The sequence below is a fragment of the Salmo trutta genome, chromosome 6, assembly GCF_901001165.1.
Source record: "Salmo trutta chromosome 6, fSalTru1.1, whole genome shotgun sequence".
Lineage (NCBI taxonomy): Eukaryota > Metazoa > Chordata > Actinopteri > Salmoniformes > Salmonidae > Salmo > Salmo trutta.
This window is the reverse complement of record NC_042962.1, coordinates 20775644-20797338: the sequence shown is the minus strand read 5'-3', so window position 1 is coordinate 20797338 and position 21695 is coordinate 20775644. Positions and strand designations below refer to the sequence as shown.

At 44.4% G+C, this 21695-nt stretch overlaps 1 protein-coding gene across 6 annotated transcripts in view; it reads right to left on the bottom strand.

Moving 5' to 3' along the window:
- The window catches only part of slc12a7b (solute carrier family 12 member 7b), a 67712-nt gene that overhangs the window by 4620 nt on the left and 41397 nt on the right, over nt 1-21695 (bottom strand). For 3 of the 6 annotated variants that reach the window (XM_029755700.1, XM_029755702.1, XM_029755703.1), the window contains exons 4-25: nt 21466-21612; nt 19068-19122; nt 18696-18826; nt 18302-18543; nt 17927-18138; nt 16943-17110; nt 16513-16611; nt 16125-16182; nt 15475-15649; nt 15278-15396; nt 14870-14968; nt 12424-12543; nt 12205-12309; nt 9529-9697; nt 8953-9148; nt 8597-8766; nt 8158-8289; nt 7298-7405; nt 4476-4589; nt 2913-3085; nt 2126-2140; nt 648-781 (exon numbers count right to left, since the gene is read on the bottom strand). In XM_029755700.1, the coding sequence (XP_029611560.1) occupies nt 648-781; nt 2126-2140; nt 2913-3085; nt 4476-4589; nt 7298-7405; nt 8158-8289; nt 8597-8766; nt 8953-9148; nt 9529-9697; nt 12205-12309; nt 12424-12543; nt 14870-14968; nt 15278-15396; nt 15475-15649; nt 16125-16182; nt 16513-16611; nt 16943-17110; nt 17927-18138; nt 18302-18543; nt 18696-18826; nt 19068-19122; nt 21466-21612 (2941 nt within the window). The remainder of the gene's footprint in view (nt 1-647; nt 782-2125; nt 2141-2912; nt 3086-4475; nt 4590-7297; nt 7406-8157; nt 8290-8596; nt 8767-8952; nt 9149-9528; nt 9698-12204; nt 12310-12423; nt 12544-14869; nt 14969-15277; nt 15397-15474; nt 15650-16124; nt 16183-16512; nt 16612-16942; nt 17111-17926; nt 18139-18301; nt 18544-18695; nt 18827-19067; nt 19123-21465; nt 21613-21695) is intronic. The other 3 variants (XM_029755701.1, XM_029755704.1, XM_029755705.1) reach the window with 3 other exon arrangements.

Genomic DNA, 21695 nt, shown 5'->3' with positions numbered 1-21695 from the left:
GAAGTAGGATTCTATTGCATTGACAGGCACTACTCAACCCGTACTCTACACAGACCTGTGTGGCATAAACAATCAGAGCTGCTGTAGGCCTATATGCAAATAGACCATTGCCAAAAATGGATCTGTGCCATTCACTTTGAACTGGACTGTGTTTACAGCATGAGAGATCGTGAGTAGATGCAGTTGTTTTGAGATCAAAGTGAGAGCTGCATGTAGCCACGTGCACATTTTGTTCTTATCCTTTGGTGCAGTAGTTACTAAGTTATTAGCCCAGTTATAAATCATTTGTAGATGCACAGAATTTTCACACATTCAAGTTTGCACTCAGCAGACCTGAAATTTGCTCAGTGAGGAAAAATGTTTGAGAGAACACTGCTGTCAGCAACGGGTGTGGCTGAAATAGCCAAATCCACAAATTTGAAGGGGTGTCCACATATATATATATATAAATATAAAGTATATAGTGTACAATCAACAACTATTATCTAAACAACCTTTGTAAAGAGATCATCCTCGACCTTGTCAGATCGCTGATGACGATACCTTTCAAGTTAACTTGGGGTAAACATATTCAACTAAGCAATGCACTATTCATAAGACATGCATAGTAAAATTTGAATAAACAGACATTTGGCTGTAAAGGATACAGTTCTCGTCGCCCCCTCTGTTTTTGGGCGGTCCCGGCATGTTGAGCAGGACCAGGTGGGCTCCCTGTGACTTGTTGACCACCACCTCGTTCAGCTTGACCGCAGTGTGCATCCGGCGCACGTTGGACTGGTTCCTATACCACACAAGGGTGACGGTGAAGAAGAGCAGGCTGAACCCAACACAACCCTGACCTCTAACCTCTGTCCCTGACTTCTCCAAGAATATTCATGGACTGGATTTACATAACCCTTTTTCAGAATCTCAAAGCGCTTTACATTGAATCCTAACTAGAGACATGGGAAGTAAATCTAACTAATCTGTCACTCTTCTCGCGTAACACTCAATAGTCTAAACATTCATTAATGATTGACAAAACACTTCCTGATCATGTTTTTTTAAATCAACAATTACAGTGCTATTGTCAGATTGGCAGCATTTAGCACGCAGACGAGAACATGAAGCAGGTCAGCTGGTGGTTATGATAGTGAAGCCTTGGGAGTTATTATGTCACTCTGAATTAAGGCTCAGGATGGGCAGTCAAAGCAGCGTCACACTTCAAACAGCAGCAGTGGCAGTAGGGTGGTAGAGAGGATAAACTATTGTAGACCTGGTATACTGACAAATACAATGGGCAAGCCTGTGGGTATGAAATATTCCATTGTATAACTAAGCAATAAGGCCTGAGGAGGTGTGCCTGGATACAGCCTTTAGCAGTGATATATTGGCCATGTACCACAAACCCCTGAGGTGCCTTATTGCTATTATAAACCAGTTACCAACATACAAAGAACAGTAAACAAGTAGTTTTGCATCATACCTGTGGTATATTGTCTGATATACCACGGCTTTCAGCCAATTAGCATCCACGGGTCAAACTACCTGCTTCCTAGCACTGCGTTGTATACACAGTATTCCAATATTCAATTGACCAGTTCAATGTGATATTGGGTGTAATATTGAAAGCCCTTCTTGTGTTAGAGTGCACAGCAACACCAAAAATGCAGAGCATGATATGCAAATGGTCTGAAGCAGAAATCGCCACATCACAAATACAATGAGGCACTTCCAAAAAAAACATACGCTTTCCACCCAGTTGAGATTTAAGGACAATATCATGTTGATTGCAATGACCAATTGAAATGGATTTTGGACCACTGACATTCTTAGGTTCTATTCCTATACAGAACAGATGCATGGGCAATAAAGCAATATTGTTTACACGGCTAAGGTCTGTATGGAAAGCGCAATTTTGATTGCACATGCTACATAACATGACGTGTACCCTCCCATCACACAGGTACGCACACACAAACAAAACACACACACACACAAAACACACACACACACAAAACACACACACACACATAGTCCCAGTGGCTGGGAGGTCAACAATATGGAGGAGACAGAAAAGGACTACTGTACACAGACATTCACACACACAGCCTACGGCACTATGGCAAAGAGAAATGTGACTTACAGACTCTCCCACTCTCTAGAAGGAGGAAAACGAGACAAAACAACAGAAACCGACTTAGATGTTTTATAGAAACCACTGTTGCACATGCCAACCACCCCACAGTTAAACACTTCCCTCAGTTTAAAGGGATGGTCAAAGTCAGATGTTTTCATTACTCAAAAGTAGTCAAGAAGTGCGAAAACATCAGACAAACTTTGATTTGGAAGTGAATTATCCCTTTAAAAACAGTCTTTATAGTATCCAAATCATATATTTGGGCTTGTTACAATTTTGGGCTATGTAATGTACTAGTGGTTATATCTGACTTTTTGAGATGGTGGGTTCTGAGACACAAAGGCATTTTTTATTTTACCTTTATTTAACTAGGCAAGTTAGTTAAGAACAAATTCTTATTTTCAAATGACGGCCTAGGAATAGGGGCAGAACGACAGATTTGTACCTTGTCAGCTCGGGGATTCGATCTTGCAACCTTTCGGTTACTAGTCCAACGCTCTAACCACTAGGTTACCCTGCCGCCCCTATGATGATCATTAGTTCAGACAATGCATGTGGTCTGCGTGGTGGGTGGGTGGTGGGGCCATGCACTGGATGTGTCCACACACACAGTCACACAGGTCAACATTGAACATGCCAACGCAGCCTGAACACACACCATGCAGGCCATGTAACCATTTCAAACCGGCAGGCTCCGGGGCAGCTGCAGTGTGAGCAACTGTCCACTTGGCTCCTCCATTTTGGCTCTGGAAGGTTTAAGGATAAGAGGGATCACACGGAGCACCTGACTTACGGTTTCATGTTGAAGATGTCGCGCACGCCCATGTTGGCCTCGGCGCGGTTGCGGTTGCGCTCGGTGAGGAACTTGTCCTTGGTCCAGGTCATGTGGACCCGGTCAGGGCCAGCGTCGGCCTTGTCGTTAAGCGCGGCGTGAGACGCCGTGTTTCTGTCATGGATCAGCTGGGCCTGAAGGAGAGGGAGATGATGAGAGAGCGATGGAGAGAGCAAGAGAGAACAAAAGAGAGAGAGAGACTACAGGCTACAAACCATAGAGTTGCCAGGTAGGTTATTATAGTTGTGTTTTTGTATTTGTTTTTATTTCTATTCTTTTTTACATTTTTGGGAAAATTCTGTTTAGATTTACTCATTTTTACTTAGTTTAAGTAAAAATATTGATATTTATTTTTTATATGATTTAGTTTTAGAGATAGAAAGCATGCATGGGACGCTAGGGGCCATTGGTGTTGTATAGTTACTTGTGTGTTTTTTAGGATGTCACTTCTTGCGAATGAGGGGCAGTAATACTTAAGGTGATGGGTCAGGTCATTAGGTTTAAATTATGAAGTAAATCTCAATGTGACTTGGATTTTAAAATAATAGCACAGACTGGTGGAAGAAAACTCTCTCTCGCCCATGTTTACACCAATCCAATGCTTTTTAGTAGGACATGTAAACATAATCAAGTTATATCTGGTGATAGCTAGTGATAGTGAGGCACAAGCTAGGCCTATTAGAAACATCGCCACCTCCTGGCCACATTTACCATCCAGATTCAGTAGCTTGAAAACCCTCAAAAAGCATGAAAACCCTATTGAACACTACATTAGATGTTTGCCTAAAGTTGAAAAATAAATAATTCATAATTCATGATGTTTTTTAAATTTTATTTAGTTAGTTTTGGAGTCAAAGATAATAGTTTCAGTATAGTTGTAGTTTTTTCAAACAGGTTTGTTCATGATTGTATTTCAGTTTACTAAATCGTTTTTTCCTAATTAGTTTTAGTTTACTAGAATAACCTTGCCTGGTAGCAAGAACAACACCACTAAGACAATCAACACACATAGTAAAAACATTTATGACTGATTAATCAAATCAAAATCCATGACGTGCAAAACAACACCAGTGTTCTCTAAACAGGCCAATATCTCTGTAATAAGGTGTGAGGCACAAAGTACTGTCTGGAGCTACAACACAGTGAGGTGGAGTAATGGTGATGCCCACCGAGAATGAACCAGGTGGAGAGGGATGAGTGGAGGAAGGAGGGATGAACAAAAAGGAGGATTACACCACAGTGCACGTGACGAATGGCGCATGCGGAATGAGGTGAGTCCATGACGTCCATTATGCCACTACGGTGAGTAACCTGCAGTTACACAGCCACCATCTACCATACAGGGTCTATCCGGGGAGGACTTTAACTGGACATTTTGACTGGGCTTTAACTTACTTTAGGTCCCTGACTGTTAGCAGCTGTGGATGTGGCTGTGTAAGTGTGGCCTCTGGGGGTTGGTCTCAGTGGGGGTGAGGGGCTGCAGTCACAGGGGCATTGGGGGTACAGATGGTGGGTGTTGGCTACCTCGTCCTCCTGTGTGTCCTCCAGCTCTCGACTGGGGCCAGATCCTGAGCCCGTGGCTCCGGTTTGGTTATTCCTCCTGATGGAGCTACGTGACGAGTCTGTGATACTCTGAATCTGGTACCGCATACGCAGCCAGACAGGAGAGGGGGCCAAAGGTCATACAGCGAATACTAGGCCAAGGTGGGCTAGGATAGCCCTGATACACACCAACCAATAACATACAGGGGTGGCAGGTAGAGCGTTGGGCTAGTATCCAAAAGGTTGCTGGTTCGAAATCCCTGAGCCGACTAGTTGAAAAATGTGCCCTTGAGCAAGGTATTTAACCCTGATTGCTCATGTAAGTCGCTCTGGATAAGAGTGACTGCTAAATGACTAAAATGTTTAAAACAATACAGTGCCTTCAGCAAGTATTCATACCCCTTGACTTATTCCACAGTTTGTTGTGTTACAGCCTGAATTCAAAATGGATTAAATTGATTTGCTTTCTCATCCATCTACATACAATACCCCATAATGATAGTGAAAACATGTTTTTATAATTTGTAGCAATTTTTTGGAAAATGAAATACAGAAATATCTAATTTACATAATAAGTATTCATACCCCTGATTCAATACATTGTAGAAGCACCTTTGGCAGCGATTACAGCTGTGAGTCTTTCTGGGTAAGTCTTTAAGAGCTTTCCACACCTGGATTGTGCAACATTTGCCCATTATTATTTTCAAAATTCTTCAAGCTCTGTCAAATTGGTTGTTGATCATTGCTAGATAACCATTTTCAGGTCTTGCCATATATTTTCAAATAGATTTACAAACTAACCTGGCCACTCAGGAACATACACAGTCTTTTTGGTAAGCAACTCCAGTGTAGATGTGGCCTTGTGTTTATTGTTCTGGTGAAAGGTGAATTAATCTCCCAGTGTCTGGTGGAAAGCAGACCAGGTTTTCCTCTAGGATTTTGCCTGTGCTTAGCGCCATTCCGTTCTTTTTTTTTAATGAAAAACTCCCCGGTCCTTAACGATTACAAGCATACCTATGCAGCCACCACTATGCGTGAAAATATGGATAGTGGTACTCAGTCATGTGTTGTATTGGATTTGCCCCAAACATAACACTTTGTAAGGCAAAAAACGTGACTTGCTTTGCCATATTTTTTGCAGTTGTACTTTAGTGCCTTGTTGCAAAACAGGATGCACGTTTTGGAATATTTTTATTATGTACAGGCTTCCTTCTTTTCACTCTGTCATTTAGATTAGTATTGTGGACTAACTACAATGTTGATCCATCCTCAGTTTTCTCCTATCACAGCCATTAAACTCTAATTATTTTAAATCATCATTGGCCTCATGTAGAAATCCCTGAGCGGTTTCCTTCCTCTCCGGCAACTGAGTTAGGAAGGATGCCTGTATCTTTGTAGTGACTGGGTGTATTGATACACCATCCAAAGTGTAATCAATAACTTCACCTTGCAAAGGGATATTCAATGTCTGCATTTTTTTTACCCATCTACCAATATGTGCTCTTCTTCGCAAAGCATTGGAAAACCTACTTGTTCTTTTTGGTTGAATCTGTGCTTGAAAATCACTGCTCGACTGAGGGACCTTACAGATAATTGTATGTGTGGGGTACAGAGATGAGGTAGTCTTTTAAATATTATGTTAAACACTATTATTGCACACATTCCATGCAACTTATTATGTGGTTTGTTATGTACATTTTTACTCCTGAACTTATTCTGGCTTGCCATAACAAAGGGGTTGAATACTTATTTACTTAAGACATTGCAGCTTTTCATTTTAATTCATTTGAAATAATTTCAAAAAACATAATTCCACTTTGACATTATGGGGTATTTTGTGCAGGCCAGTGATAATAAAAAAAAAAAAAAAAAAATTTTTTTTTTATTAAATTCAGGCTGTAACAAAATGTGGAAAAAGTCAAAGGTTGTGAATACGTTCTGAAGGCACTGTATGTCCTATCTATTTACTGCATGTCCAATCTATTTACTGCATGTCCTATCTATTTACTGCATGTCCAATCTATTTACTGCATGTCCAATCTATTTACTGCATGTCCAATCTATTTACTGCATGTCCAATCCAATCTATTTACTGCATGTCCAATCCAATCTATTTACTGCATGTCCAATCCAATCTATTTACTGCATGTCCAATCCAATCTATTTACTGCATGTCCAATCCAATCTATTTACTGCATGTCCAATCCAATCTATTTACTGCATGTCCAATCTATTTACTGTATGTCCTATCTATTTACTGTATGTCCTAACTATTTACTGTATGTCCTAACTATTTACTGTATGTCCTATCTATTTACTGTATGCTTCCCTAATGTAATATCAGGTAATATCAGAGCTTTGCAACCAAGTGAGGACAGGGTACATCCATGGCTGTTCAATGTGACCCAAAGCACTGACAAACTAAATCACATTCCCATGACACTTTTCTCTTTACAGACCAACTTAAAATAAGTGCACTCAAGAAAGATACCTGAATCAACCGCATTGCATTTAAAACCCTTCAAGATAAAGTCCTAAAGGAAAATACCATTCATTTTCTGATAAAGGTGTTGCAAAACAATAACAGATTATATCAATACTCGCTTAATTCCCATATTGACTTGGGGTGCATCCCAAATGGCACCCCATTCCGCATTTAGCGCACAACTTTTGGCCAGAGCCTATAGGCCCTGTTCAAATGTAGTGCACTATGAAGGAAACAGGGTGCCATTTGGGGCACAACGTTGAAGGGCGATTGTTGCACTGTTGTAATGAGTGTGCCCTGCAGACAGGGGTGGTGTTACCTCTCTCTCCCTCTCCGTCCGCGACAGCTGCATCTGTTTCAGCATCTGAGAGCGCTGCTCCATCACCAGGGTCTTCTCATAGGTGAAGGCTGAGATGTCGCTGTCGTGCTGTTCTCACACACACGCACACACACACACACACACACACACACACACACACACACACACATACATTATCCAAAGGGTAAACTAAACATCTTACATTTTTTATATTTAACGAAACCCTGATGAAGCTCTATTTTATTTTTAACCCTTTTTCTCCCCAATTGGTAGTTACAGTCTTGCCCCATCACTGCAACTCCCCTACGGACTCGGGAGAGGCCAAGGTCGAGAGCCATGCATCCTCTGAAACACGCCTGCCAAGCCGACACTGCTTTTTGACACACAGCTCGCTTAACCCGGAAGCCAGCCGCACCAACGTGTCGGAGGAAACAACATCCAGCTGGCGACCGAAGTCAGCTAGAGCGCATTGGGACAAGGGAATCCTGGCCGGCCAAACCCTCCCCTAACCCCGGACGACGCTGGGCCAATTGTGCGCCGCATCATGAGTCTCCCAGTAACAGCCGCATGTGACACAGCCTGGGATCTAACCCGGGTCTGTAGTGACACCTCAAGCACTGCGATGCAGTGCATTAGACCGCTGCGCCCCTCGGGAGACCCTTGATGAAGCTCTATTGAATGAAACATTGTTTCACTAGAGTTTCTTCCTTTTAATATCTAAGGATATCAAAAGAAACTGACAAATATGAGAGACATTTAAGAGTGCTTGACTTGATGGAGCTACACCTCAGGTTTCGTCATCTCAAGCCATCGGTCAATAGGGAGCTGTCAGTGCCCCAGAGGTCTACAGGTAAGCTCACCATCTCTACCACCTCTACCTCTGCGTCCAGACGGAGGTGGTAGAGGAACATCTGCAGGTCCTTCTTCATCTGAATACTGTTGTCATCCATATTAGCCACCGTGAAGATACGCATCTTACACTTCCTCCACACCTGAGATGCGTGGAGTGACAGAGACAGAGACAGAGACAGAGAGAAAAAGAGAGAGAAAAAGAGAGAGAAAAAGAGAGAGAGAAAAAGAGAGAGAAAAAGAGAGAGAAAAAGAGAGAGAGAAAAAGAGAGAGAGGAGGGGAGTGTGAACACAAGTCATCGCTAGCCTAGGGTATGGGTGTATAATGACATGTGCGCCTATTTGTGTGTGTTAATAACTAAGTGTGTGCATATGTTGGCGCGTTTGGCGGTGCATGCGTGTTTTTAATATTCCACCCCAACAGACTGTGAATGGCGCCACTATAGATACCTTGTGCTGCCGAAGGAGGAAGGGCAGCAGCATGAGCAGTCCTCCGTCATGGACAACCCACCACACGTCTATGGTGCCCTGGCCCAGACGGTCCGCGTTGGTGGGGAAGCTGTCCACATTCTTGGCCACGAGCAAGGCTTGATGGGCCGCTGTGGTCTCACGCACAGTCTCTGTGGAGGGGACAGGGAGAAACGCTGTTAAATTAGCGCATGCACGCACGCCATCTCAGTAATGGTATTGCATGGGGTTTAGTACCATGTGATAGGGGTTACGCTCACATGACGAGTAAACGTCCTGAGCTAATGTTAAGACAGTTTTGGTGTGGTCTCAAATCCAAGTGGGTCTCACTGACTCACCGATGAAGTTCTTCCAGGAGACGGGGTCGTTGGACTGTTTCCAGGTGCCGGGCCAGGCCATGAGGACCGTGTTGTGTTTCATGCCACCAAGGCCTGCTGTCTGGATGAGGTGGGAGAAACCATCGCGCAGGTTGGACGACGCCACCACGTGGCAGAAGCCCTTGGTGCGCTCCGTCGTCATCGACGACTTGATGTTCTGATGGAGAAAGTCACGAAGAGTGAGAAAAGGTTTCCACTAGTTACCACAGCCAGACTGACTTGACACAATCGGAATGGACTCAACCTGGTAATGAATGTCTATGTTGGTCTACCAGTAGAAGGCAGCCAGTGGAATAAGACTGGAAATGTCAGCAGCCACTAAGCCTCTGTGATTGGTTCACTTAACAGGTCTCTCACAGACACATAGGACACATCAAGTAATCTAAGGTGTCTCTCTCCAGACCCCCGTTCCTCCATAATCACTGGTACGTTCAAGACTTTCCCATCATATTTCTCTCACCTGACCAAGGATTGGAAGCCACTTACGACTATTGAGACGCGTCCACAGTGTATAATCTGAGCCTGTGACTACAGTACCTGTTCGGCCTTCTTGACCTCGGCCTCCTTGGTCATGTAAGTGCCCTCCAGCACGGAGCCCACGATAGTCAGGCCTTTGCCTGCTTTGAGCTGGGTGCAGAAGGAGAGCAGGCGTGGGTGTTTCACGGTGTGGTCAGAATCCAGGTTCAATAGCAGCAGTATCTGGGGCCTACGACCCGGGAAGACGTCAGACAAGTCATAATGTGTTATATTATACAAGGCTGACCAAGACACATACTGGTCCAACACATTGCTTTGATGATGAGATGATAAAGGGCATAGTCATTGAATTTCTGATTACTGTCTAGCTATCTGTATTAACACCTGGGAACATTGCAGTGACATTTGTACAGACATCTGAGTTCAAAATGAGATTGCCATAAGCCTGCACGGCTAAAGGTGAACTTTTAAACACATCTATTGATGGGATTCCTGATGGCTGCAGCTGATTGGATTAAGTAATGGGTCGTTCCATGTCATCTCAGCAAGCCATGACACCCAGCATCTCAGATTTTTCTGAAATCATTTCTGTAGTTAGAAACCGATAAGATTATCATTCCTGCAACATTATTTTGTCGAAATATAATTTGACCTAATTGAATGCACCCAAATTGGCCATTTTAATTTCTAGGATTCATATAATAGTAAATAAATATAGTACCTAACATCCGATTTGGACCAAACTTTTTTCTAACGATGAGTAAGATATGAGGAATCTAACAAAATGGTCAAACGCCACCCACGGACCCCCCCACACCAATCCCACCCAGACAACGAGTATACAGTATCATGTTTCTATGTCTGACAAGTAGAATGGAGCTGCGGCTCAGAGGATTGTTTCTTCATCTTGTGTAATGTTCTCTCAGTGTTATTGGATGATTTTTATTTTCCCCTGTTCAGAGTAATTAGTCATCGAAGTTGTTAGGTTTATGTCCCATCCGACATCCTGGTATTACCAGGTTCTGACCACTAGATGGTGCTGTTAGGTGATTCTCAACATTAAATTCCTTCAATCAGTGCTGTGGAGTGGGCAAGCAATTTCATCTGTATAGGAAAGTAATTAAGAGCAAATTGTATTTTGCCGTAACAGCATGGTTTAGTCATAATGAAAGACAAACACACACACACAGTGCTGCCAATCACAGTTTAGGGTGCAAGATGCAACTGAAAATTTGAGGGTGAGGAGAGAGCGAGAGAGGATGGAGGAAGATTGCCTTGAAGAGCTGGGTACCTTGTTATGACATGCATTATCTGAATTAGGCCCATGGAATTATACCTACGGAGGAGCGGCTTCTGTGGAGTAACTTTGAATGTCGTTGAACTTCCGAGTTGGTTTAATGTTGGACCAGAGAAAACATTAGCTAGTTAGCTAGCTAACGAGCTTGTGTGTGCAGAGCAGCACTGGAATTAAAAACACGTCTTACCTTTTTGTAGTTAAAACATCCAATGTGAAAACGTGATAACTATAGTATCCTTAACTAACATTGAAAAAGTAAATCCATTCTTCTCTTATTAAACATCTCTGCCTAATTTCTGAATTACACTTGTAACGTCATCAGTAGGCTATGGTAACCTATGCTTCAGAGAGGAGGGGCAGGTAGCCTACACATACGCACACACACTGGCAAAGATTTCCCGCTGGAATATGTTTCTGAGTGACAGGGTGAGGGACTGGAAAAAAATGCTCCACATCAAAGAATGTTATTAACCGGTGCCCATGCTTTTAAAATAACGGTTCTGTTCCAGAACAGTATAGATCAATTTCGATTTTAGTTCGGGTTCTGTTCCTCGAATAATTTAGTTATTTTCAAGTTGTTCCCTGAACCGGTTCCAACTCTTGGTTTTCTTACCCTGTAAGAAGTTTATGGACAGCAACCCAGCAACCCAGCAGAATAAAATCAGCAGAAACAGCATCATCTAGTGGTCAGAACCTGGTAATATCAGGATGCAGAATGGGACATACGCCTAACAACTTCAATTACTCATTTCTCTGAACAGGGGAAAAGAAACATTACCAAATTCCCTGATAATACATTACATAGAATGAAGAAACAATCCTCTGAGCCGCAGCTCCATACTACTTGTCAGACATGGAGGATTCCTAACGGCTCCAGTATGGGTCCTGCTGTCGAAGGCTGATGGCACAGTGCCAGTTACTGTGTAAAGAGGCTTAGGGGCGCATCGCGAGGCGAGCGTGGGCGATATATGGGCATAAGTACTTGGTAGCCTGCCATTCTCTTCAGGCCAGATGGCACAGGGAGAAATATTGATTTTGACGCTGTAGATTAGGGCTTTCCCTGGCAATGGGACTGTGGGCGATGCCAGGTGCAGGAGGGAGAGGACCAAAGACTGACCTCATTCTTTCCTGATGTAAATTATCCACTTTTTGGACAGGCACAGTCCTGGGGCTGCTATGCTTAGGCTTACCGGTATCTTTTTTTAACCGTGAGATTACATAGAAGGCTCAGCGATTCATCAAATAGTAACTCTCTTTCTCTGGATTACTCAGATGACAAATGGTACCAATTCACTACGTTCTCTGGCATAAAATTATACTGTTGAGAAAGCCCCAAAGTTGGTTATTGCTGGTTGTTCAGAAATGCGGCGTCAATGATGGCACAAACAAACGTATATGCACATAAACCTAATCCCATGCGTGCGCGCACACACACACACCTCCAGTTCTTGGTGTGGGGCGGCGCCTCCTCCAGGCGAATGAGGGCGTAGCGGGCGGCGTTAAGCGACAGACCATTTATACCGTCACCCCACTCCTTCTCCGCCCTGGAGATTGAGAGAAGAAGATAAAGGAGGACTCAGAAACACAATCTAACATGCGTCCTGTTTGTGATAAGGGAACCAATGTACCATGCTACTGTGGAATACGGTAACTCTTACCCTCTGTATTCAATGTACTTGTAGATGCAGCCAGCGATCAGCATGGCCACCAGGGCATAGTACCAGGAGGAGATGAACATCAGGGAGAGACACAGACTGGCGCCCAGGAAAGACAGAGCCCTGTGGGGGACGAGAGACGGACGAGAACACGGAGGTCACAGTCAGTCATATAGGAGTACCTTAAGTAATCAAACCTATCGTATTAATTCAGATACTCTGCAGGGTACTCGGTTCAAAACAAGATAGCACATGTCAATCCATGCCGTCCCTAGTCGGGGTGAGTCATTTGAGTGGGTTGAATCACTAACGTGATCTTCCTGTCCAGGTTGGCGCCCCCTCGGGTTCGTGCCATGGGGGAGATTTTCGTGGGCTTTAGTCAGCCTTGTCTCAGGGTAGTAAGTTGGTGGTTTGCGGATATCCCTCTAGTGGTGTGGGGGCTGTGCTTTGGTAAAGTGGGTGGGGTTATATCCTGCCTGGTTGGCCCTGTCCGGGGGTATCGTTGGACGGGGCCATAGTGTCTCCCAACCCGTCCTGTCTCAGCCTCCATTATCTATGCTACAATAGTTTGTGTCGGGGGCTAGGGTCTGTTATATCTGGTGTAGTTATCTGGTCTTATCCGGTGTCCTTTGTGAATTTAAGTATGCTCCGTCTAATTCCTTCTCTCTCCCTCTCCCTCTCCCTCCCCTCCCGGAGGACCTGAGCCCTAGGACCATGCCTCAGGACTACCTGGCCTGATGACTCCTTGCTGTCCCCAGTCCACCTGGTCGTGCTGCTGCTTCAGTTTCAACTGTTCTGCCTGCGGCTATGGAACCCTGACCTGTTCACTGGATGTGCTACCTTGTCCTGAACCTGCTGTTTTTGACTCACTCTCTCTCTAGCGCACCTGCTGTCTCAAACTCTGAATGATCGGCTATGAAAAGCCAACTGACATTTACTCCTGAGGTGCTGAACTGTTGCACCCTCTACAACCACTGTGATTATTATTATTTGACCGTGCTGGTCATCTATGAACGTTAGTACATGGCCAAGATGTTCAGTTATAATCTCCACCCGGCACAGCCAGAAGAGGACTGGCCACCCCTCAGAGCCACCCCTAGGTTCCTGCCTTTCCCTTTCTATGGAGTTTTTCCTAGCCACCGTGCTTCTAAATCTGCATTGCTTGCTGTTTGGGATTTTAGGCTGGGTTTCTGTACAGCACTTTGTGGCATCAGCTGATGTAAAATTGATTAATTGGTTAATTTTGATTAATTGGTTAATTGTAAAATTAATTTTTATTAATTGTAAAATTGATTAATTGGTTAATTTGCCAATAGAAATCAGAATGCACCATAGCACTGCAAACAACTGAGCTAGTTCCATGGAATAGCTCAGCAGCTCACAATTGGGCTTTACTGTGGTATATATATATATATTCACTGTTACTGTGAAACCTTAATCCCAGACAGCAAATACCCTCTCTGTTTTAGTACAGATCCATTTATCGCTGGACACGCCATACAGGTGTGTGTGTCTGCATTCACTATACAAGCTTACACGAGCTGTAGGGTGGACCATAAATACTTGGCCAGTTAAGGGTAATGAGATTTATGCTGCCGAGTAGGGATGGAGGCAGTGGCAAGTGGCAAGTCAAATTCAAGGACTTTCAAGTACTTTTACAAGCAATAATAATGATTTTCAAGGATCATCAATTCTTAATTGTTCATATTATGCAATTGCTTCTAGTCGCCACCAGGTGCCAGTATATCACAACTTATATATATATATATATTATTTTTTCCCACCTTTATTTAACCAGGTAAGCTAGTTGAGAACAAGTTCTCATTTACAACTGCGACCTGGCCAAGTTCTTACAAGTTCTACTCAATAATATTCTGTTTCACTACTTATTTACTACATACACGAGTGGTAAGTCAGTACTGATGATTTTGTAATTTGAGTTGTGATGAGCAGAGTTTTTGGGACATGTTTTTATTAGGCATTCTACTTCTTAATAGCTACGAAAAAGCAGCTCGCTTCCGACTGGCAGCTAGTGTCGCCGGTCAGGAGACAGGAAAACGGCACGTGAGCGGCCACCAGTATGGCAGGAGCACGGCTGCCGCTTACGTGGGTGCCCCGTAAATGAGGCGAATGGCAAAGAAGTTAACAAAATTATAAAATGCAACATAAAGTGTGGGTCCAATGTTTCAGCATCTCAGAGAGATAGCGAGAGAGTGAGTGAGAGTGAACAAGAGAGAGAGAGAGAGAGAATGTGTTCTCGGGGGGGGGGGGGAATCTGCCACTCAGCTCAATTACAACATTCTCAGGTAGAGTAAGGAGGTTTGTTGCTAGGCTAACAGAGACTGCTATAGTACTTGTGAAAGCAGGAGAAAACAGTGAAGCTAATTTGAGAGGGCATTCGAACAGCCAGCAACACCATATAGAGGGAGAGAGAGGGGCTCCCTTTTACCAGTGGTAGAACTTGAAGCGGGGTCTCCAGTTAGGGGTGCGCAGCAGAGTTTGGAGGGCACAGGCCAGGTTGACAAATAAGTAGCACATCAAAAAGAACCTGAGAGGGAGAGAGGGATACACAATGAGGGAGTGGTGAGATTACACACGACTACCATTTGTCAGTAAACCTCAGAGACCAGTTCTGCAACACTACATTTAGGTTACAGTAGATGGGAAAGCAAGTGTGAGAGGGAGGGATGGAAGGAAGAAGGGAAAGAAGGAGAGAAAGGTAGAGAAGGAGAGAGGTAGATGGGAACAAAAGGTTGTGAGGAAGGGGCGGAGAAAGTCAGACAGACAGGTGGAGAGGGGTGTGAGACCAGGAGAGAAGAGGGAGGAGATGGAGATGATAGTAAATGGGGGTACTCACATGGAGAGGATGGGGGCGACAGCGTCCAGAGAGGCAATGAGGATGCCGATCTCACAGATCCCACCAGTCAACAGCAGGGCCCAGGTGGGCTCTCCATTAGCTTTGCCATGACCAAACACCTGGGACACAGGGAAATGCCAGAGAGTTAGTGTGTGTGTTGCTGTGTGTGTCTACAGTGTGTGTGTGTCTGTTCTGACCTGTAGGAATGGCACGATGCCGTCTCGTGCGATGGCCTGCAGCAGCCGGGGGGCTCCAGTGAGACTCTGCAGACCCGCTCCACAGCAGGAGAAGAACGAGCCAATCACAATCACCCAGGGGGAAGGCCAAGCAAGGATGCCAATCACCAGGTTCCCTTTGACCGAGTCCCCAAACCTAGGACAGACAGACAGACACACACACACACACACAGAGACAGATGTATTCATTAGAAAAGTACTCAGATAATACGCATGCACATACACAGGGAGACATGCATACCTACGCTGCTGAAAGTAGAAAAATTGCCAGCTAGACACAAACCCTTTGACCATTGTGTGCCCAGTGTAATTTCCTTGAACTCTCTAACCTGACAGTGCTATGTGCAACAAGGGTCTACTATGTGTCACAGACAAATAGCTTTTTTAAGGGGAAACTGACGTTTTCAAACCAATTTTTCAATGTCCAAAAAACGTTTTATTTCTTCTTATTTCTTAACGAGGAGACACCTTAACCCATGGTCTGTTCCTACATAAGAAAACAGGAGTTTTTAAGATAAATCAAAGATGGAATGTCCAGATGACGCTTCAAGAAATAAACAAGACATTTGTGCTGCTTTCATACCAAGTGTGAAAAGCGAAACAGCACTTACTTGTCTCTGAGCACCACTCCCTCGATGCAGGCGCCAAACAGTATGACAGAGGAAATGTCTGGGTGACGCAATTAAGGAAATTGGCCTCCAGAGGACAAGAGGTGAAAAATAAACAAGAGTCACATTCATTTGAGCACCAAATGGATTAGACTATAGCAGGGAGAGACTTCCTGGACTTGTCCAATAAGGAATTCTCAATTGTGATTACCATTGCAAAATGTTTTGCTACGTTTTGCTATGGAGTGCCCAAATGAATACAACCTAGCTTTACAGTTTACACATAAAACACACATTGACTTGTCATGTTTTATAATAATTTGGTAGGTGCTTAAATGTGTCCTATTAGACACTTGTATGGTCGGGCTGTTGTTGCTGTCATTAAAGATACAGATGAAGGTGGTGGTGGCGATGGCCATGATGGTTCCTATGGGGATGGACTTCTGGGCGTCCCTCAGATCACCAGACCTGTTGGATCCAGCCATGATTCCTGTGAAGAGGGGAAAGCAAGTAGTATAACATCATCAAGTAAGAGCTGTGCTGCTGCTTGTACTTTGGTGGGTCTAGGTCGGGTTTCTGTCAACCAATCAACACAGCAACAACAGTTCATGTAAAAAGAAAAGTTAGAAAAGTTATAAATAGCTTACTTACTACTTATTAAATGAAAGTTCTTCTAAAGTGTTAACCGAATAACCAATTGAAACAAGTGAATGTGCCTTGGTCTTACTCCCTTTCCCAAAGAGCACCTCCTATCTACTAAGATCCCCTATTGTGTACCCTAGCAACGCTTCCCTGACAAGTGGATGTCCATGTGAACGTACCAGTGACGGAGGGGAAGTAGATCCCCACCAGCAGGGTGAAGAAGGTGGTGATGTCGTTGGCCACGTACGGCATGTAGATGTCCTGGGATGTGTCTGCAGCCGGCTCCGATACCTGGTGCTTATTCTCTACCAGCATGCCGTTAGGACCGTAGTCCCCCCAGATGTTATCTATATGAGGGAGATGGGGAGTGGGATGGAGCAGAGGGAGAGGGAGAGGAAAAAGAGAGAGAGGAAAAAGAGAGAGAGGAAAAAGAGAAAGATCACTAGTCACTATCCTCTGAAGGAAGAACACAGAGTTCATATGGAACTCATCAATCACCTGCCAGCACACGCCCAATTCCATAACTTCGGGAATTTGAGGACTTTGGAAGTGATGATGGGGGAGTGGACATCAATGTCAGAGTTTTGGAATGTCGTGAACATCTTGGACGTTGTGGTAACCCAAAACTATGACCGTGTAAAGTCTTCTGGCAGCTGTGGTCGCCCTGCAGCTCAGCATAAACCTATGATGGATCTAGATGATACTGGGCTGACTGAATTGAAGACAGTCCCATCTATCATATAAAAAAAGATCCTGTCAGTAAATAAGCCAGGGAAGACTTCGACAAGTCTTTCTTTTCCACTCTGTTGGATCTCAGGAATGGATCACGTTTCCTGTACATCTTCCTAATCTAATTTTCACAAGCGCTTCAAAGGCAATATAGTAAGTAGTCAGAGGAACACAAATAAACTAATGATCGTAATCCGGGTTTCCATTAGGATAGGGGTCATGAGACAGAGGAAGCACAGGCTTTACCTTAAGGTATAGTTTACCGCACAATCAAAGTTTGTTGGATAATATCATTCCAAATCAGTTTTGTAGATGTCATTATATGCATTAGGAGAAATCTGCCGTTACAAAATACCAATTCATGAATAGAAAAGATAGCCACCATCTAAAGCAATCTTTGTAAAGGTAGCCTGGGGGGGGGGGGGGGTTCTCACCTCTGATGACACCACTGGTCAGGCCAGGGATGCCCTGGATCACAGTGACGTTGTTTAATGTGAAGTACTCGTTGCAGGTGGCGTTGAGGTCTGGAGAGTCACAGAACAGGGACCACAGCTTGGTGGTGACCGTCACGTTGTCCACCTCCATCGTCTTCAAGCACTGGTCGAAGTTGTGGTTCTGCAGTGTGCGGTTCCCCAACAGGCAAATGCTGGGAGGAGGATATAGAACGAAACATTGAAATATCACATTTGACAAACAGAGACCTTTGACGTTCTGAGGAGACTTATGATCCGAGGTAAGGAGTAATGTGTGGGATCTCTTCTAGACGTTTCTGGTTGTATTTTTATACAAGGCTGTGAGTTTAGACTCACGGGAAGTCTGGCGGTTCGAAGGCGGTCTTGATGACTCCGGCGTAGATGGCCAGAATGGAGAGAATGACACAGGCCAGGAAGACCAAGGCCAGCTTGTTGACGTACTTGACACCCACGAACACCACCAGGGACATGAGGGTGAGGCAGCAGGTGCCGTACACCCGCATGTTGTTGAGCAGTGCCTCCGCCTCATCCTCCTTCTTCTCTGCCTTGAAGATGGCCGCGCTAGGCACAATGTAGGTCTGGGAAGAGAAGGGAGACGGGGTGTCATCAGAGAAGTTCGGTTCAGTAAAGGTACAGCGTTTCTGCAAAAACCAGCCTTATCTGGCAGTGTTGTTATCGGTTCAGAGCAGGTGGTCACAAAAATGATGATATCTTTGCAAAGGATACTCACCAGTAGAATCTCTATAGTACCGAGGATGTACATGGAGCCAGCGAAAGTGGTCCCCAGGTAGAAGCAGAGCCCCACGGCCCCGCCAAACTCTGGCCCCAAGGACCTGGAGATCATGTAGTAGGAGCCTCCAGCTACAGACCAACAACGGGGGACAGAGTCGGTCACAACCACAGCCTTTGGGGAACTCACTTTAGGTTGTAGTGTAGTGGTATACATTGTTCCCTCTGGTGCTGGAACCCAACTCGCTAATCGATTTCATCTTCATTTGAAGTTGAAATTCAACGTAATGTCTTGAGGTGAAGGGAATTATAGGGCAGCTCAATAGTATTTTGAAAAAGTAGAAATGTACCATTATCCATGTTGGAAACCTACCTGGAACCACACCATTCGTAGCAATGGCACTCATTGATATGGCGGTCAGCATTGTCTGCAAAGAGGGGAAAAGGTCTCAAAATATTAGATTAGGTTCAGCAGGAGCAGTATTTTTGAATGTAAACCTCGTGGAATCTACAGAAAAAGAATCAAAAGAGGAGCTTATCCTATATTTAGTGGCTAAACGACTCAGCTATGGCTTATAAATCTTTGGGAACACAATCGTGGGCGGCTGGGTAATTGATATGAACCCCGTTTTCGTGAAATTGGTCTGTTTCGGGAGTGTTTAACGGGTTTCAAGGATATTTGTATCTGACTGGTTGGTGGTTACATAACACTCCTCCTGCCCTTGAGCTGACACTGGTGGCAATGATTGACCAAAATAAATCCCTGTCCCCTGCTTCCTGATTTTTTTTCAGGCCATGTGCTGAACTGGAGAAAAGCCAATTAGCTGGCAATTTACCCCCTAAAGACAGCTTATCCATTTGAATGGAAGCAGCATTCAACAGAAGGCTACATTGGTGTCTGTTGTGTGGAATGAGTGAAATGGAAAGTGCTGTCCAGTGTATGTCTAGCTAGGTGGAAGTGAACAGGATGAATGTGTGTATCTATGAAGACACAAATGACACTCAGAAAAAAAGGTGCCACCTAGAACCTAAAAAGGGGCCTTCGGCTGTCCCCATAGGAGAACCCTTTGAAGAACCCTTTTTGGATCCAGGTAGAACCCTTTCGGTTTCAGGTAGAACCCTTTCCACAACAACCTTACACTCAGTAAATTAAGGTTCTTTATGCATTTCTGATTGCATCAAATAGGTGAGCTTTGTACACTGGCTCACCTCTCCTGCACAAGTAGGCCATTTTTTCAATTCTTTACTGGCATACCTTGCATTTAGCTATGTAGAAAGTTAGAAACCATTTCTTCATTATCACTACTAGAGGACAGAATGCATTTATTCGTAGTTGTGTGTCCAAGACAATATTGGTTCACACCACTGCTAAACTGTATGCCAATCACAATTAAAGCCTACTATTACTTTAGTGATCATGTCGACACATTTTGACGAGCAGTGGCTCTTGGATGACATAGTGACAGCAACAGACTCGTGTGACACACACACACACACACACACACACACAAAGCTGCTCAATCCATTACAGTCATTAGGTAACACACTGGGAGTCGCGTGGCTTCTATTGTTCATAGCTCTTAAGCCGATGGGTGAGGAGGAGAGTACTTCCGTCCGATAGCGCAAAGACAGGAAGGGCTCAATCTTGAGCCTAGCCTTAAGCCTTTCTCTCTCCCGCCGCACCAAAGCGTTGAGAAACCATTGTCTGAGGGGGCTGGGTTAATAAATATAGCCAGGCCCCTGTGTGTCAGAGAGGCTTGTGGCGAGACAAGACAGAGAGGATTAGATATCAAGCTGCCAGGTGTCATCAGTAGCGGGAGCGCTACGTCCCGCTAAGTCGAGCTTCACGGCTAAATATAGGGGGATCAGTGACCAGGACCGACTAAATGACTCACTCCCTCCCTCTCAAATCTTTCTCCCGCTCTCCTTCTCACACTGCCTCCCTTTCAATCATATTCTCACACTAACACCACCGCACTAATTCAAAATGGGTTGGTCATTTTGCAGATTCTGATGGCCATTGTCTGCACAGTTTATAATATACATACTGTTAGTATTCACATCAATGATCGCAGCCTTCAAAGATGTTGTACAAAGGGAGGTTTTGAAATAAATAAATGCCTTTATTAGTATCACCAAAAATGATCTATTATATTGACAAGCTAGTTGAGTTACCACTTGAACAACGGAAATACATGTCCTCAAAGATGGAAGGCAGGCGAGAGGAGGCACGATCAGGTGGGAGCATTCCGATATAAAAGTTGACGAAAAGGCCACGTGCGTCCACTTATATCTGTGCATTCGCAACAACCTAAACATTATGGAACTTCAATTCGATCAAATAAACCTCACGTAGCAAACTACAAACGACATTTTTTGTTGACCAAATTCGACACGCTCTCATTTACCTCCATGCAAAAATTCCTACCTTCATGGTCTTATCTTAGTGGGTGGAGTAAATTTGGGTGGAGTAAACCCTCTCACTTCACCTGTTCCTCTCTGGTATCACAGTCAAAATATTTGGTCTATAATGTTAAAAAGGGATGAGAGTCTCCGGTCATGCAGGACTGTGTTGTGCAGTGTGTGGGTCTTCGTTCAACCTAACAGTCTTCAGTCTCTGGTTAGGTAACGGTCCTCTGTGTCTCAGTTGGTAGAGAATGGAGCTTGCAATGCCAGGATAGTGGGTTCGATTCCTGGTGCCTCCCCCCCATACATAAAATGTATGCACGCATGACTAGGTCGCTTTGGATAAATAATAATATATTACTTACACAGGAACAGGTCATAACCACAATGGCCAGGGACTCCATGATGCCAGCGGTGCCCACGATCCAGGTGAGGCGCAGGAACAGGATGACCCCCAGGATGTTCTGCAGACAGGGCAGGTACACCCCGATTAATGTGCCCAACGCAGGACTCTGAGAAGGGAGGGGGCAGGGTGACGATAGGTAAAGGAGATCAGTTTTGCTATATCAATCATATTCAACTACTGTAGTATTTA